At 43.7% G+C, this 17562-nt stretch overlaps 1 protein-coding gene across 2 annotated transcripts in view; it reads left to right on the forward strand.

The window, feature by feature from the left end:
- FLT1 (fms related tyrosine kinase 1) overlaps positions 1 to 17562 on the forward strand; it is a 180084-nt gene that overhangs the window by 48346 nt on the left and 114176 nt on the right. For both annotated transcript variants that reach the window (XM_029936905.1, XM_029936906.1), the window contains exons 4-9: positions 5542 to 5666; positions 9791 to 9953; positions 10052 to 10188; positions 12843 to 13017; positions 14774 to 14891; positions 17160 to 17329. In XM_029936905.1, the coding sequence (XP_029792765.1) occupies positions 5542 to 5666; positions 9791 to 9953; positions 10052 to 10188; positions 12843 to 13017; positions 14774 to 14891; positions 17160 to 17329 (888 nt within the window). The remainder of the gene's footprint in view (positions 1 to 5541; positions 5667 to 9790; positions 9954 to 10051; positions 10189 to 12842; positions 13018 to 14773; positions 14892 to 17159; positions 17330 to 17562) is intronic.

Consider the following 17562-nt stretch of genomic DNA (forward strand, 5'->3'; position numbering starts at 1 on the left):
TCCGTGGAGTTCTAAGGTGGAAGAGTGGGTCATTGATTTGAGATCTCTCTCCTTTTTCAGTGTAGGCATACATGTATAAATTTCCCTCCACACAGCTATAAATTTTAGTTCCATTCCATAGGTTTTGGAATGAGATGTCTGCATTTTCATTCATCTCAAGGTATTTTCTAATTTCCCTTTTGATTTCTTCTTTGGTTCATTTGATGCTTAGGAATGTGTTGTTTAATGTGTGAGCCTTCGAAGTTCCTTGCTGTGACTGATTTCTATTTTCATTCCACTCTAGTTGGAGAACACACTTTGTATTATTTCTGCCCTTTTAAATTTGTTGACATTTTGTCCCATGGCCTAGCATACAATTTACCCTAGACAGTGTTCCCTGTGCACTTGAGAAGAATGTCTGGATGGGATTGCTACAGGTGTCTGTTCCATCTAGTTGGTTAGTAGTGTTGTTCAGGTCCTCTTATGTCCTTTTTTATTTTCTCTCTGGTTGTTCTAACATTATTGAGAGTCAGATATTGAAATATTCATCTATAATTGTTGAGTTCGCTGTCTTCATTTCTGTCAGTTTTTGCCTCCTGTATTTTGGTAATCTGTTGCTAGTTGCATATGTTTATAATTATTATATCTTCTTGATAGATTGACCCCCCCCGTTCTTATTATAAAGTGTCTTTTTCTCTAGTAACATTTCTTGTTTTAGAGTCTATTTTATCTAATATTAGTACATCTACTTGAGCTTTCTTGTGGTTGCTCCAAAGCTATGCTTTGAATTTTCAAAGGCTTTGATGGGCACTATAACTCAGTGAGGAAATTACCCCCCCCCCACTTTTTTTTTGTTGCTCATATTTCAAATAAAGTATTTTGCCAATCAACCAACTCTCCTTGGGCATTGAGTATAGTCCACCACATGAAGAGCTGTGTGATATTAAAACTCATGTCTAGATAGAGCCTTTTTCATGGGATTGGTTAATCTTCCTCACTTCATCCTCAATAAATTAGAATCACATCCTCCTTTAAAATAATAAGGAGTCCTTATCACTAGGACTTAGAAGTAAGGAAACTGAAATGAAAAGAAATCAGGAAAAATTTCATAAAAATCACACGAATAAGAAGGGACCCGGAAATAAGATGTTTTCTCTCAACCTCTCCTTCAAGTCCGAAAAGCGTCCCTGAATCCTTTGGGTCATCCACTCGCTCCGAACCCAGTGGAAGAACTCCCTGGTGATGTCAGTTGGAATGGAGTGGAAGGAGGGCGGTGTGCTGGGGTCTCTGTGTCTGGTGCCTTCATGTGCCAGAGGGAGGGCAGATTTCAAACGGGGGGAAATGCATTTAAAAACTGGGTGTAACACCGTCTAGAGCAAGGGTCCCTGTGTGATCTTTGCCTGTGTCTGAGCCCACTTGTTCTGATGGATGACCACCCAGATAACACCCATTGGGTGAGAAAACCTCATTTTCTGTGCCAGTTTCCTGGCACTGCTTTGAGCTCTGCGGGCTCAGAGGCGGGGTGGCATGACCTCTACCTAGCTGTGTGTTGGCACGCGTCCCTGGTGACAGTGTGTCTGCGCTGCCGAGACACCGACGATCTTTGGAGCAGCTCTTCCTCACTCACCAGCCAGACAATTTGGTCTCAGGAAGCCGCTCTGCAGTGCTGGCTGCATTTAGAAGTCATTTTTAATTTTGTGACAAAGACAAATGCGTCCTACGGGAGTTGTAAGTGGTTTTACTGGTGATATTAATGGAACCGTGACCTCTTCTGTATCTATGGTCCCACAAAACAAAAAAATGTTTGTATTAGAATATGTCAGGCAAGTTCATTCTTAGCCCTTCCTTGAAGCAAGTTGCAGAGGAAGTATATACTATTAATAAGCCTGGAGCATATTGTATGCGTGTGTGCTCGCGCGTGTGTGTGTGTATCCACGGTCATAAGCCAATTTGCAAACACAGTGGACTTTAATGCTGCTGTTGACTTGATACAAATGATGCGTCTCGGGTTGTATTGGGTTGGACACAAGGCATTGATGTTTAGAACAGAACCATAGTGCCCCCAGAGCCGATCTGGGTATTGGCTTTTAAAGTCCAATAGCTGTAGTAAAATTCAAGTGTTTGGGAGATCCAGAGTAACAAAAGGAAAGGAGAAATTCAAAGGCCCAGTGGGTTTACCTCTTCTGTTTTCATTTGGGATTGGCACTCATTAGCCTAGAAACGACGACACTGTTTACTGTTTCCTGCACAAACTTTTTATGCCCGTGTCCTTTGTGGAAAATGATTGCTCAAGGAGACAGCAAATTAAATGTGAAGGATTTACAGTTTAGTTGCACAAATTAAGCCACTTCCTGGTGTTTGTGTTTACCTTGGGACTCACAAAGAAGACACAAATATAGACTCACAGGAGGAAAGAAAGGAATGATCAAATCCCAATAGCTTCTGCCTGAAAGTCTAGCTCAGCAACTTTATTTAGGGGAGGAATTTTGTGCTGATAAGTGAAGCTTTGTCTCTGCATAATTAACTTTTCCTCTCTGCATATGTTGCTACACCCACTGAGCTCTCCTGGTACAAATATAATATTAACTATGCGGTTAATGTCTCATTCTTTTGTGCAAAACTAAAATAAATCCAATGCTGAATTGATAGTCTTCATCAAGTAAAAATGGTTGCTGCCTTATAAAGTTGGAGACTTACATTCAATAGTTCAAACTGCTCTTATAAAATAATATGTGTTCATTCTAGAAAATCTGACAAATCCATAAAAATGGAAATAAAACAATCTGTACAGCCACTGCTCAGTCATTTTTGTGTATTCATTTGTCTTTTTCCTACGCCACGTAGGAATGTATTATACCTTTTGTAGTTTAGATCGCAGGTATAATTTGTGATTTTCATATATCTTAATGCCTATTCTCATAATAATAAGAAAAGCCACAGCTAGCACATCGATAGTGGTAACTGTTCGCCAGGTAAGTGTCCTTCGTGGACCCCTCATAATTGCCCTTGGAAGTAGATTTTGCAAATGAAGCACAGAGCATAGACTGATTTGCCTGTGCATTTAAAAAAATTTTTTTTAATGTTTTTCATTTATTTTTGAGAGGCAGAGAGAGACAGCATGAGCAAGAGAGTGTCAGAGAGAAAGGGAGACACAGAATCCAAAGCAGGCTCCAGGCTCTGAGCTGTCAGCACAGAACCCAACATGGGGCTCAAACCCATGAACTGTGAGATCATGGCCTGAGCTGAAGCCGGACACTCAACTGACTGTGCCACCCAGGTGCCCCTGCCTGTGTGCTGTTAACCACCGTGGTCTGTTGCTTTGCTCTGACTCCACCTCGTAAGGGCCCTGTGCCCAGGCTTATCCTCACCGCCCTGCCCCTTGGTGATTGTTGTCTGCGCTACTGCTAGACAGTATGATCGGGCACAGCCTATCCCCACTGAACGTGTGAGAATCAGCTGCGCCCCTTCCTGGGCCGGGTCGGGGGATGGGAGTCGGGAACACCAGCCCCGAGGGTGGGCACTGGGAAAGGAGGTCAAGAGGCCTCCAGGCTTGGCTCTGCTCATGTCACTTTACGTATTTACACTTCCATCTTGTCATGTGTAAGAAGAAGGGGGTTGGATAGCCCCTCATCCATTTTGCTGGTTCATTCATTCATTCATTCATTCAGATGAGGATGACTACTGTCTGTTTCCTCTTCTTTAGGAATTCATCATCCAGTGTGTAGCCAGAGACGGAACCTGCCGGTTCAGTGGCCAGTGTTTGACCAGTGTTGTGGGAGAATGCTGGGGGTCTGGGGCAAGCCCAGGGGGTGGGCGGGGCAGAGAAAGGGTGTAAGGAAGGGGCTGGCCCGGCAGAGCTTTCCAGAGGACTGGGAAGAATTATTCAGAAATCTAGGGCATGGGAGCTGGGCTGTGATAATAGGGTCTTTCTAGTGTCGTGTGTGTGTGTGTGTGTGTGTGTGTGTGTGTGTGTGTGTGTGAGAGAGAGAGAGAGAGAGAGAGAGAGAGAGAGAGAGAGACAGTGAGAGAGAGGAACTATTAATCTTAAGCAGGCTATAGCAGTGTCACCTTTTTTTTTTTTTTTTTTGCAGGGGTTGGGTGAGTAAAACTACAGGAATTTATTGTCTCACATTCTAGAAACTTAGAAGTTGAAGCCAAGGCATCCGAGGGCCATGCTACCTCGGAAACCAGTAGGGGGACCCTCGCTTGCCTCTTCTGATCCTTGGCCTTGACAGCAGCTGCGGCTCTCCAGTCTCTCCCTGTGTCTTCCCAGGCCCATCTTCTCATGGCCACAGTCATACCGGAGTAGGGGCCTGCCGTACGAACCTGATCATTTCATGGGCAGTGGCTCCATGTGACCCAAACGAGGTCATATTCTGAAGTACCGGGAGTCAGGACATCAACATTTTGGTTTGGGTGGGGGGGTACAGTTCAACCTGTGACAGCCTCATAGCCACCATCCAGTCTAGACAACCACTTGCCTACCTCTTGCTCTGTCTCTTTCCATTCTCCAGCATCCAGAGTGAGCTTCCTAAAGTACAACAAGCAGGTGGGGGCCTAGTTGGGTCTTTCAGGTCCAGATGGAGAGAGTTAACCCTGGAGTTCTTTCCGTCTGGGTCTATAGGGCTGGAGCCAAGGGCAGAAGATGGGAACACAGTGACTCCTGAAGAGATCATGAAATGTCAGTGGGGTCCAGAGGGCAAGGGCATGGTAGACCGCGCTGAGGTTACTAAGACATGTGATGCTTGCTCTGGTCCCTGGAGAAACCACAGGGACGCTGAACAGGTGGTTTGAATCCATGTGGCCTCTGAGACTTGGCCCGTTGCCATACTTTTTTAAGGGTGGTGTTTTGGTGATTGTTTAAAGCCTTTTCTAGATCTCTTTGTATGCACGGGCACACATTGGGCCATTAGTAGATATTTAGTGTATACTAAAGACATCTAATATGCCTGTGAAGGAAAGGTAGCCCTCAACCCTGCTTCTTCAACCTTTCCCCTTGCTCTAAGCAGATCTGAGCTTCTTATTCATGCTTAGTCTGGGGGCAGGGGGAATGGGCTGAAGTCAAGCTTCTGCCATTCAAATGCTAATCCTCTCTCCAAATTGACACCTCTGCCTTACCTCTATCTGCTGTCCTCTGTGCTCCAAAGTCAGCTGACAGTTGCACCCAGCGCCCTTTGACTCCTTTGACTCCTTACAAAGGCTCTGGAGGGTGCTTCCTGACGCACTTAGCATAGCTGTGGTGAGAAGTTTATGCAGAATATTCTCCTTGCTTGTTTCTTGCATGGCTTTCTCCCATAGTGACCTAAACTTACCTCCACCCAGCCGGTATCACAATGGCCTATTAGGGCATCAGGGGCAATCTGACCCAAGGCCAAGAACAGAAGAAGAAACCTGGTTATAGAAGCATTCTTTCCCTGGGCTAAAACAGAAGGCCCAATTCAGAGACAAGGATGTGGATTTATGGATTACATTATGGGGGACCTTTGGCACCTAGCCACAGTGTCTGCATGTTCATGATAACCATTTATATATATGTTTTTTCCCCATTTTTTTCCCATTCAGATACAGATAGACCTTTCGTAGAGATGCACACTGAAATACCTGAAATTATATATATGGCTGAAGGAAGGGAGGTCATCATCCCCTGCCGGGTCACGTCACCTAACATCATGGTTACTTTGAAAAAGGTAAAACTGAGCAATGCTTCTCTCAGACTATCTTTCTGGATATGAGCACAGTGAATTCATTATTTAGTTATTTTATCGCTCTGGAATGATTTTCTTACAGACGTTTGGGCTGCTTTGTGGACTTTTCTGGAACATCCTTTTACTATAAAGGATAAGTGCTGGAAGTCATACCCATGCCTGCATTTCAATGAAATAAAATAACGTGGACATAAATCGGTGTGAATATAATGAAAGAACTAAAATTGTGGCAATGTTTCTATATTGCAACAAATCCAAATGTCAGCACATGTGGGAAAAACCAGTTCTCTTGCATGTGTGAATGAACAGATTGGCAGAGAGTGGTTAATCTGGTTTTTTGCTGAGGACAGAACTATGAGACAGGTGCATATTCAGTTGGGCTTGTGAAGTTCCCAGTAGCAAAAAGCTTATCTCCTGCTGGGAAAGGAAAAAAAGAAGGAGAAAGAAAGTGATACTTGAGATTTTTTCCCCCTTCGTATCATGTCATAAATTATGCATGTGGAGAAGGAAGAGATTTGGGGTAGCATCGAACAAAGACCAAAACTAAGATGTGACATTGCAGCTAATTCATTGGCAGTAAGAGTTTGGGAGTCGACTAGGGTTAAAAGTTGGACAAGAAGTCCGCAAATGGAAAGCTGAGGTCTGAGCTTTAAGGGGCAAAGTTAAGGTGGTGTCAAGAGCAGTCCTCACATCGCAGGTCCTCAGGAGGTGTTTGGTGGGGGCGGCAGTCAAGTTGGAAAAGTTCAGGGTGATTTTCAATATCACCGTTGACCTTGAATCCTGGAATGTGATGGAAGCATCTTCTTCCCTTGCATTCACTTTCCTGCATTATTGATTTGATGTAAGGCCTCAGTGTAGTCCGTCAGTGACAGGTCTGGGCTTCTACTATATCTGTGCACCAGCACCAATAATTGAAAAGCAGTGTATTTCAGAGTTTGAAATGCCAGAGGAGCTAACCCATTTGGTGGAAGGAAAAACTGAGGTTCTGGAGGAGTTGAAGACCATCCCCCGCTCCCCGGGCCACAGTGGACATTGGAATCCATGTCCCTTCTCCTTCCATGCCCTTGCCACCTTTGCTGATGGTTTAGTTTGTACAGGAGAAAGGCCAGGGGGGTTAAGAGCAGAGCCCTGTGGCGCGTTGCCTGGATTCTTACCACCCAGCCACTTACCTGCTGGACTAACTGGCAAGTTATCAATATTCCCTCCACCTCAGTTTCCTCAATGGAGAGAGAGGCGTGATTACAGCAGCACCCAGCTCTCATGGGCACTAGGAAGTAGCTGAGGCGAGACATTTAAAGCCCTTAGAACAGTTCCTGGCACAAGCTAAGCCCCCATTCAAGGGTATTTATCTACCACTTTAATAGTCAACACTCGATTGATTTTCCAGTGATATTTATGATCAAGCATAGTATCCATTCCTCTTTGTTTGAGGTCATAGTCACTATGTGATTAATATGGTACATACCGCAGGGGACGAGAACCCCTCTGTTTCATGCAGGCCCCTTCCTTTTTGCTCTAATGCAGATCGCTTGTCTTCTGTAAGAACCCTTCCCAAATTCCCACATGTACAGATTTGAGGAGGAAGCTTATTTTCTCTGTTTTTCTACCTGAGATCGTAATACACACAAGAATGAGAGAGAAGCATAGTGTTCTAATAGGGGGTTGGGTTTGCCCCATGTATACTGGGATGATTCTGTGTTGGCATAAAGTTAATATAAGATCTTTCCCTTCCACTTCTCCTCTTAACCCTTTTTTTAAAAGAAATTTTTATTTATTTTTGAGGGAGAGAGAGAATGCAAGCAGGGGAGGGTCAGAGAGAGAGAGGGAGACACAGAATCCAAAGCAGGCTCTATGCTCTGAGCTAGCAGTCAGCACAGAGCCCGACACAGGGCTCGAACCCACCAACCATGAGATTGTGACCTGAGCCGAAGTCAGACGCTCAACTGACTGAGTCATCCAGGTGCCCCTCCTCTTAACGCTTGTAACTTGCCATCCCCTCCCTCTTCTTTCCCCATGGCCAGTGGTGGCAGAGTCAAGGTCACCTGGACACAACCTCCCTATACAGTCCCTTCTGTCAAGACTGCTCATCCTTCGGCCTCTTTATGACACACGTAGCCATAACATAGTGGATGAGCTCCATAGTCTTTTGCTAATTTAGCCCTTGTCAGCTCTGAACAGTTTCTTTGTCAATGCAATACTGTTAGTGGCAGTAAGGGTAGATTAGAGTAAGAGAAACCTAGTCTAAAACCTTAAAGGAAACTTGAGTATATTTTTCAGTTTGTGCTGAGGAAGTCCATTGACAAACCTTTCTTTTACATTCAGCACATGCTTGTGTTTGGCTATCCTTTTTTTAGTTTTATATTTCATTTTGAGAGAGAGAGAGACTGAATAGGGGAGGGGCAGAGAGAAAGAGAGAGGGAGAGAGAGAATCCCAAGCAAACCCGGCACAGTCAGCGTGGAGTCCGATGCAGGGCTCGAACCCACGAACCGTGAGCTCACAGCCTGAGCGAAAACGGAGAATTGGACACCTTACCGTCTGAGCCACCCAGGTCCACCTGGTTCCCCCTACTGTTAAAGCATCAGAAATTTCAGTCCCTGACTTCAGGTTTTCTGAGCATTCCCCTTAATAATTTGCACCAAATTAGAGGAGAAGGTACTTTTCCTCCCACTTAGCATTCCTAAGTTTGCAGATAGAACCATGATTTACTAAAACACGAAGTGCATCCTTCACTTGCGTGCAGTTCTCCAGAAGCAAGCTACAGCTCATTTCAGAGTTAAGTAACACTCGGGTAACATGGACCAACACAGACATACTCCCTGGGAGAGGGCGCTGGTGACTTCTCACATAGGAATTTCTGCCATAGAGTCACAAATCCCAGCCAGATTAGTTCCTTCAGCAAGCAATATAAATAAACAATAAATGGATGAGAGATGCAAGGTGTACTTAAAAAAAATTTTTTTAATGTTTATTTATTTTGAGAGAGAGAGACAGTGTAAGCAGGGGGAAAGACAGAGAGGGAGACACAGAATCCGAAGCTGAGCTGTCAGCACAGAGCCCAAAACAGGGCTCAAACCCACGAACTGTGAGATGATGACCTGAGCTGAAGTTGGATGCCTAACTGACTGGGCGCCCCCTTAAAAGAAGATAGAAAAGATCCAAAACTTCTTCAGGGCAGTTTGGCCTTTCCTTTATAATCTGTGTGGGATGGTCATCAGATTTTTCCCCCTTTTCCAGTGGGGGATAGGTCATGGGGTTGAGCACTCTGCCTCTGGAATTGGGGTGGCCATCTGGCATCAGGGGATACCACTCGATTTGAAGCAACGTCTCTCTGGAGGGCCTAACCTCAAAGCGGGTTGTTTATATCGCAGTCTTTAAAAATAAAGTCCTTGGCGTCCAGCAGAAGGCATAAGGGCAAATCGAATCACGGATTCCTGTCTTCTGTTTGGACTCATTGTGTTTGGGAATGCTTCTAAGAATCTGAGAGCGCTTCATCCATGGCAGCGTCTGGCCTCCACATCTGTGTGCAGCTGTGTCCACTGTCCGTTTCATTGGCGTTTACCTCCCAGATGATAACCCCAGCGAGTGCTGAGTAAATGCTATGCATCTCAAAGGACTTGGAATTACTTACAGACTTCTTAGGACGGCCACCTCTTTACTAAATCATGCAAAACGGGAGGACAAGTTATGGCTTATTAAAAGTTCTAGCTGATGAGGCTCGGGAGGGTAAACTGGCAGGCCCCGTGGAAAAACTCCTAAATGGTTTCTCTGTTGAGCCTCAGGCCAGTCTATTCCAAGGATGAGTCCCCGGAGGCCAAGTGATAAGGGCTCCCACTGGAAGGCTGATGTGACGTGATGGCCAGTCCATCCTGGGCGGGTACAACTTGTTGCTGAGGCTGATAATGAATGATCCTAATTATTATAATTTATCATAATCTTGTGTGTCTTGCTACATGCAAAGAAACCTGAAAAGCTCATTAGAACAAACTGGGGGTTTTACCCGGCCTGTTTTCATTGTAGATGGAAATTGTGTTCTCACAAACTATCCGTGAAACCGTATCGCCATGGTGCTAGTATGATTTGTTAAAGCACGTTTCTTCCTTTTCAGTTTCCCCTTGAGACCCTGGTCCCTGATGGAAAGCGAATAACCTGGGATAGCAGGAAGGGTTTTATCATAGCAAATGCCACATACAGAGAAATAGGGCTTCTGGCCTGTGAAACGACAGTCAACGGACATTTGTACAAGACAAACTATCTTACCTATCGACAAAGTAAGTGGGTATTCTGAAGGCATGGACGTCAGCCCAAACTGCTCCAGCTTAATGAAACCTTGATTTAAAAAAAAATCTCTCATTTCTTATGTTTGCAGCCAATACAATCATGGATGTCCAGATGAGCACCCCAAGCCCAGTCAGGTTTTTGCAAGGTGACACACTCACTCTGAACTGCACAGCCACCACCGCCTTGAACACAAGAGTTCAGATGACCTGGAGTTATCCTGGTGAAGTGAGTAATATTTTTTCCTATTTCTCCTGTAGGGCAGTATTTATTTTTGGCAAGAGAAGTGCCACTGAGTTTTCGAGGTGGGAAAGACCAGAACATTCTGCCTCCTGTAGCAGTTGGAGTCAACAGGAAGCTGTGGGTTGGTTGGGGGCGCTCTCCTTGTCTGATGTGTTTGGGAGTATGAAGGCATAGATGCGGGCTTTTGATGTCTGGAGGTTTCGTTTTGAAGTGCAGAGGCTGGTATTTCTATTGCATGATTCCGGGTGGAAAAGGGGATTGTTTTATCCTTGGAAACTTTCTCTGGGATTTAGAGATGAGAGAGAAATTTATCACTAGATGCCAGGCAGGAGCTGTCTTTTGTAAGAACAACAATGAAAAGTTGTTGTCGGCGCATTAATTGGAGATACTGGCAGACAGTTAGGCACCTGGTCGGAGCATGTTTGGAAAAGATAGATACTATAACCCGGCCATCCAGTACTCCGTTTGTGAAGTGACAAAGGGACAGGGCTGCCCTTCAGAGAAACGAGAAGAATAGAGACCAAGTTGGGTTTCCTCACTCAAAGCAAACACCCCTACGAACAATCATTTGAAAATGGGTGGACAAGGAGTCTGTGATCAACGGGAACAAAACTTGAACTGTCGCTGCAGCAGCCCTTTACTACGTGTTGGTGTGATTTCTGCGGCGTAGCCCAAGCACGGCGGTGTGTTCTGTGATTCAGATTGCCCAATCACAGAGTTAATTTATGATCAAATTACATGCAAGAGATGAATGCATCAGCCCCAAGCTACTGTTGTTTTTCATCAACATTTCTTGCCAGGGAAATAGAATAACTCAGCAACAAAAAGATGTAACAAGGGCCCGGTAGGAACACATTAAGGACTCATCAGTCATATTTTCTAGAAAGCAGTGTTGTTTCATTTAGTAAAAATGCTGTGACTTGCAGCAATATTTTCTGGGTTTTGATAGAAATCAAATATTCTCAATAAATGCCAGGAGGGAAGAAACTTCTGCCCTGTTAGTGGCTCTACTCTAAGAGTGTGAGAATACATCTACTGACTGCCCGTTACCTTCTAAGATGGCGCTATCTAGGAGAACTTTCTGTGACCGAGATATCTTTGCTGCCTAATACAGTAACCATTAGCCACATACGACTAATGAGCACCTAGAATGTGGCTGGTGTAAGGAACTGGATTTTTTTATTTTAATTTTTTATGTTTATTTTACTTTTTGAGAGAGAGAGAGACCAAGGGATGGGTGGAGAGAGGGAGACACAGACTCTGAAGCAGCCTCCTGGCTCTGAGCTGTCAGCACAGAGCGTGACATGGGGCTTGAACTCACAAATCATGAGATCGTGACCTGTTCCGAAGTCCATACTTAGCAGACTGAGCCTCACAGATGCCTGTTTCATTTTAATTTTGATAGCCACGTGTGGCTGGCAGCTACAGTGCTAGACAAAACTGTTTTCCAAAGGCAGAAACAATACCAATGTTTTTCAACTTTGGGAAGGAAAGAGTTCTCTAAGGGAGAAGATAGAAGTGATGCCTACATAGTTCCTGAGAAGCCCTGGGTCTATTTAGGGGACTGATTCTCTGATTTTGGATGGTGGTGGTTGACCTGTGCCTCTGGTTACTTCTGACAAGGAAGAAAATGGCCTGAGCATGTGTCTGTTCCAACAGCGCAATATGAGGACAGGTGGGTACAGAGGAGAGCCAAATTCAAGACCCAAAGACCAGTTCTGCAAAGCTTCCTAAGTCTTTTTTCCATGCCTCCTCCTGGGGAAGGATGGAGAGGGAGAAGAAACACATTATGTGGCATAAAATGTAATGCTAAAAAACAGGGGTGGGGAAGGAACAATGAAAGGAAAAGGCAATATGATCTCATCTTCTCAAAACCAGGAAGGAGTCATTGTGGCCAATTTGCACTGCTGAGCCTCAGGGCCCGATCTCACCTTCCTTGAGGCAAACGTGGGACAACATCCCACCGCCGCTGCCGCCAACGTGGTGGCGGAGCTTGTAGATGGCTTTACGCGGCCTTGGATGCATTCAGTGTGATTTAGCAGAAAGTGGCGAGAGCATTGCGCAAGAAATGAGATCACAAAACTGGGACGATTATAGTTTCGTACGTGTCTCCAGGGCTCGTGATTGTTTCCCTCATTTCTAGGAAGAGAGCAAAAGAAACCCCACATGGTGATTTATTAGAGAAAGCAGTCGTTAAGCCAGATACTAAAGAGAATGATTGCCCAAGTTAGTGATGTCCATGCCCAGAGAACTGGTTACTGTTTAGAGAGCTGTATGCTAGAGGGAAGGCACTAGATTTATACTCAAAAGGCCTGAGTTTCCGGCCCACTGTGGTCTCTGACAGTTCAGTTTCTTTACCTGTAAAAGGGCAGCAGTACTGCCCCTCTCCCTGGGTTGTTGTGAGAACCTTTTGAAATGGAATATGTGAATGTCCCTCCGGAGAAAGCAAAGTGCTAAAGGAATGTTAATGTGTCAGATACTTGAAACACATCAAGACAGATGGAGTTTCCAAACATCATGCCATGAGGTGGGTTTGCTTCTCAGCATAAAATGTTGCCGTCTGTCATAACCTGATAAATGCTATAGCCTTGAGCGTGAACAATGACTGTTTCTGCATTTGTTATACATTTTCTTTCTAGGAAAGTAAGAGAGCTTCTATAAGGCAACGCATCGGCCGACGCGGTTCCCATGATAATGTGTTCCACAGTATTCTTACCATTCGCAATGTGCAAAACCAAGACAAAGGGCTTTACACTTGTCATGTGAAGAGTGGCCCGTCACTCAAATCTGCTAACGTCTCAGTGCACATATACGGTAAGCAACTTGTCTTCTGCTTTCTTTTGTTTTCTTTTATGTTGGTTTCCATACAACACCCAGTGCTCATCCCGACAAGTGCCCCCCTCCATGCCCATCACCCCCTCCCCCCTCTCCCAGCAGTCTTCAGTTTGTTCTCTGTATTCAAGAGTCTCTTAAGGTTTGCCTCCCTCCTTCTCCCCAACTATTTTTCCTCCCACCCCCTCCCCATGGTCCTCTATTAAGTTTCTCCTGTTCCACTTATGAGTGAAAACATATGGTATCTGTCCTTCTCCACCTGACTTCTTTCACTTAGCATGACACCCTCGAGGTCCATCCACATTACTACAAATGGCCAGATGTCATTCTTTTCATTGCCATGTAGTACTCCATTGTGTATGTATGTGTGTGTGTGTATATATATATATACATATACATATATATATATATATATATATATATATACCACATCTTCTTGATCCATTCATCAGGTGATGGACATTTAGGCTCTTTCCATGATTTGGCTATTGTTGACAGTGCTGCTATGAACATTGGGGTCCATGTGTCCCTGTGCATCAGCACTTCTGTATCCCTTGGGTAAATCCCTAGCAGTGCTATTGCTGGGTCATAGGGGAATAATATTGTTAATTTTTTGAGGAACCTCCACACTGTTTTCCAGAGTGACTGCACTAGTTTACATTCCCACCAACAATGTGGGAGGGTGTCATCTTCTGCTTTCTAATCACAGTGGGTTTGGGGACAGACTATATACAAATGTACATTCTCTTTTGGCCAAGAGGCACCCTATCATAAGTGGTACCGTTGACTCCCTGCTCCTAGCCTCTGCCAAAAAGCAAATTGCTTTAAGTGCTCTTTAATATTTTTAAACCGGACAGAGAATCTTTTCCTTACCAGTATACTGTGGTTAATAATTCAGTTAGATCATGTTGTAATCTATATTAAATTCTTAGTGTTCCCTATGAACAAACCAGAAAAATATGACAGATTTACCTTAATTCTCTGGGGGAAATCTGTCAGGATTTTGAGAATTGAAAATGTGGTGTGATAAATTACTCAGAATTGATGTGATTTCATTCCTGGTTTTAGTCTCATGAAATCTAATGTTGTTGCTTAATTCCAGTAAGGCAAGTTCTGTAAAGAAAATATCTGAACTTTAGAGTCCTTAAAAACCTTACTTATTTCCGCTAGTGAAAAGAAAACTGGTGCGATGTTGACTCTATGGAATAATTCTGGCAATGACCTTTGATATTCTTTAAAAATTTTTTTTAATGTTTACTTTATTTTTGAGAGAAGGGGAGAAAGAGGGAGGCAGATGGAGAGGGAGGCAGAGTCTGAAGCAGGCTCCAGGCTCTGAGGCAGAGCCCAATGGGGGGCTTGAACTCCTGAGCCATGAGATCATGACATGAACTGGAATCGAATGCCTAACTGACTCAGCCACCCAGGTGTTTCTTTTGATATTCTTTTGACCTTCTCCAGTAGATTTTTAAAATCAAATCAGCTATGTAAAGGTGTTCAAAGACTTTCTTCCATCATACTCACGTGGGGCAAGTAGAAAGTCTTTTCACCGGTCAGAGTGCCTCTAAATTATTTTATTCATGGATCAATATTTGGGCTTACCCATAGACTTGATCAAAATTCAGCTCTATGTACTCACAGCTTGTACCATCCTTGAATGAGGCAGTGGGTTGGGTTGTTTTTGTCCTATTCAAGATAAATATAGTCTTTTCTAATCTATTTGTCACCTCTCCTTTCAAAGATAAAGCATTCATCACTGTGAAACATCGAAAACGGGAGGTGCTGGAAACCGTCTCTGGCAAGCGGTCTTACAGGCTATCTATGAAAGTGAAGGCATTTCCCTCGCCAGAAGTCCTATGGTAGGACCATAATTATTTTCCTATCATTTTAAGATATGCTGTGTAAGTAGGAAGATGCAGGAGCCCAGTGACTTGAATTCCTGAAAAAAATAGCAAGATAAGGTCCCCAGACAGTGGTAGAAAGGAGAGAACTCTGGATTTCTGGGCTGGGAGGGAAGGAGGTAGACCAGGCTGGAGGGGAAGGGAAACAGTGTCACAGGACGGAGCAAGAGATTAGGTGCTTCTGAGTGCTCCATTCGGCTTAGCCATTCATTCCCCATGACTAAATCCCTGCAGCTCTACACCACCCTATGATGTCAACGTCCTTTGAATGGAGTGTGTTGGGCAATGGATAGGAAGCATCTTGAATATGTCACATGCTCTATTAACCCTGAAGAAGTGGGCCCTTGTAATGAGGATAATAATTCTTTTATTATCTGAAAGTAATTCTTTTATCCACAGCTGGGATGAAAGTTCCAGTCTTGTTTTAAAATTAAACAAACATTAATAGAGACAAGACTTATTCAGTTGTAGAGGCGGGCGAATGGACCTACTTGAACTAATTAAGTTTTTTTTTTGGCTTGAAGTTTGCATATTTAGAAACTCCTGAAGCAGGTTCTTTTTTATGTTCACATAACACCTGATATAAAACAATGTAATCTGTTTACAATCTGCAGTCATTTTGTGAAATCATTTTTAAACACCAATATCTTTGGCTCAGACCATTACATTTTAAACAAAGACTATGGTGCGAAACCGATTAGGAAAACAAGCCAGACAATATAGAAGTTGTACCGCTGTGGACTTACCTCCACCAGACCTTATTTTGCTTTCGATAGCATGTGATCACAGTATTTGTTTCCAGTTTCCTCAAATAGTTAATAGGGAGTTAAAGAGAAAGTTAAACTCTGTGCACTGCCCCTCCATGCTGTCGCAGTAAAAGAAAGATTTTTTTGTTTATATTGTGATGTACCAAAATTCCAATAGTACATTTCTCATGAGTGTCCATTATTCCCTTACGAGGAATTTAATCACTCTAGGTGATACATCTGCTCTTTCGAAAGCATCTGAGAGCATCCCCATCTAAAGAGCTACTTTCTTCAGTAACTATGTAGCAAGGACCTAAAATGCATATGCACTCCAGCTTGGAAAACGCTAACTGGCTAATGGGAAGTAATTTAAAGTAACTAAGATGCTATTTGCAGTCATAAAGTAGAGCATAGTCGTTTGGACTGTTTTGGAACCAAGACTCACTAGTGACGGGAATTTGCCTGCATGGACGTGAACTGTTACCGTTTCCAACGTTCTACCTTTATGCAGAACACAATAAACTAACCGATTTTAAAACACCCAGTTAAAGAACTGTGCAATCTAATGAAATCATAGAATTTTAGAGTTAAGTCTTTGCGAAACTCTAGAAAACTCGCAGAAACCTGATGCCCCGATGGACAAGCAGGTGCATAGCACAGAGTGGCCGAGCTGAGGCCAGCATTCAGAACTCCCGACCTGTTCTGTTCGCAATGGCAGGATGTCTAGGCATTGATATGTTTAAAGTACAAAAAAAAAAAAAAATCAAGTTTTGTATCTTTTCTTTGTGAGTTTTGTGCCTTAACTATTCTTCCTCTGGGGAAAAATCTTGATAATCTTGGTTTCACTATAGTTTATGAAAGGGACAACTGGGGTGACCATTTATACAACTAATAAGAACTCCACATGAGATCACAATAGAAAAGTCTATTTTTATTTTTATCTGGAGAAATGATCTAGTTGATCTGACTTACAATGGCCCTTGTACCGCTGATGAAGCCTCATGGAAAACTCGGAAAAACATCTGGATGGGGTCAGCCAGGGCTTCTGGGTTAGTACTTAAGTCACATGGCTCCCAGCATCCCTGTGGGTACCTTAAACCATTGCTTTTCTTTCTTCCTTCGAGGGACTTCTTCCTTTTTGCCAATAAATGTGAAGGGTGTCCAAGTTTAGGTTTGTTTTTTTTTTAAAGTTTCTTATTCATTTAAGTCATCTCTACACCCAACGTGGGGCTTGAACTCACGACCCCAAGATCAAGAGTCTGGAGCTCTTCCAAGTGAGCCAGCCGGGTACTCTGTGTTTTCTTAGCTTAAAAACCCCACCTGGCTTCACTGGAAAGTTAGCATCTAAATTTTTTAAATGAACATTGAGACGAAAGCCTTGGGACCTAGCCACTTGAGCTCACAAACATATAACGACAGTGTTAATGTGCTCTCCAAGAGGCAGTGTGGAATGACTTCCTGATCATGCCCTTTACCACAGGTTAAAAGATGGGGTCCCTGTGACTGAGAAATCAGCTCGCTATTTGGTTCATGGCTACTCATTAACCATCAAAGACGTTACTGCAGAAGATGCAGGAGGTTACACAGTCTTGCTGGCCATAAAGCAGTACAGTGTGTTTAAAAACCTTACTGCCACTTTAATTGTAAATGGTAAGTTTGCCGTTCATACTTCCTTCTGGTTCTGGGGAGGGGCGGAGTTCAGGAAAAGTTGTAAATCAAAAGGCAATATAACAACATCAAAGTAAACAGACTTTTAAGTCAGTATTTTATTTATTTTTAAGTGTTTTACTTTTGAGAGCAAGAGAGAGAGGGAGGGAGGGTGAGCAGGAGAGGGGCAGAGAGAGAGAGAGAGGGAGAGGGAGAGGGAGACAGAGGCTTAGAAG

Source organism: Suricata suricatta, chromosome 4, assembly GCF_006229205.1.
Source record: "Suricata suricatta isolate VVHF042 chromosome 4, meerkat_22Aug2017_6uvM2_HiC, whole genome shotgun sequence".
Taxonomy (NCBI): Eukaryota; Metazoa; Chordata; class Mammalia; order Carnivora; family Herpestidae; genus Suricata; species Suricata suricatta.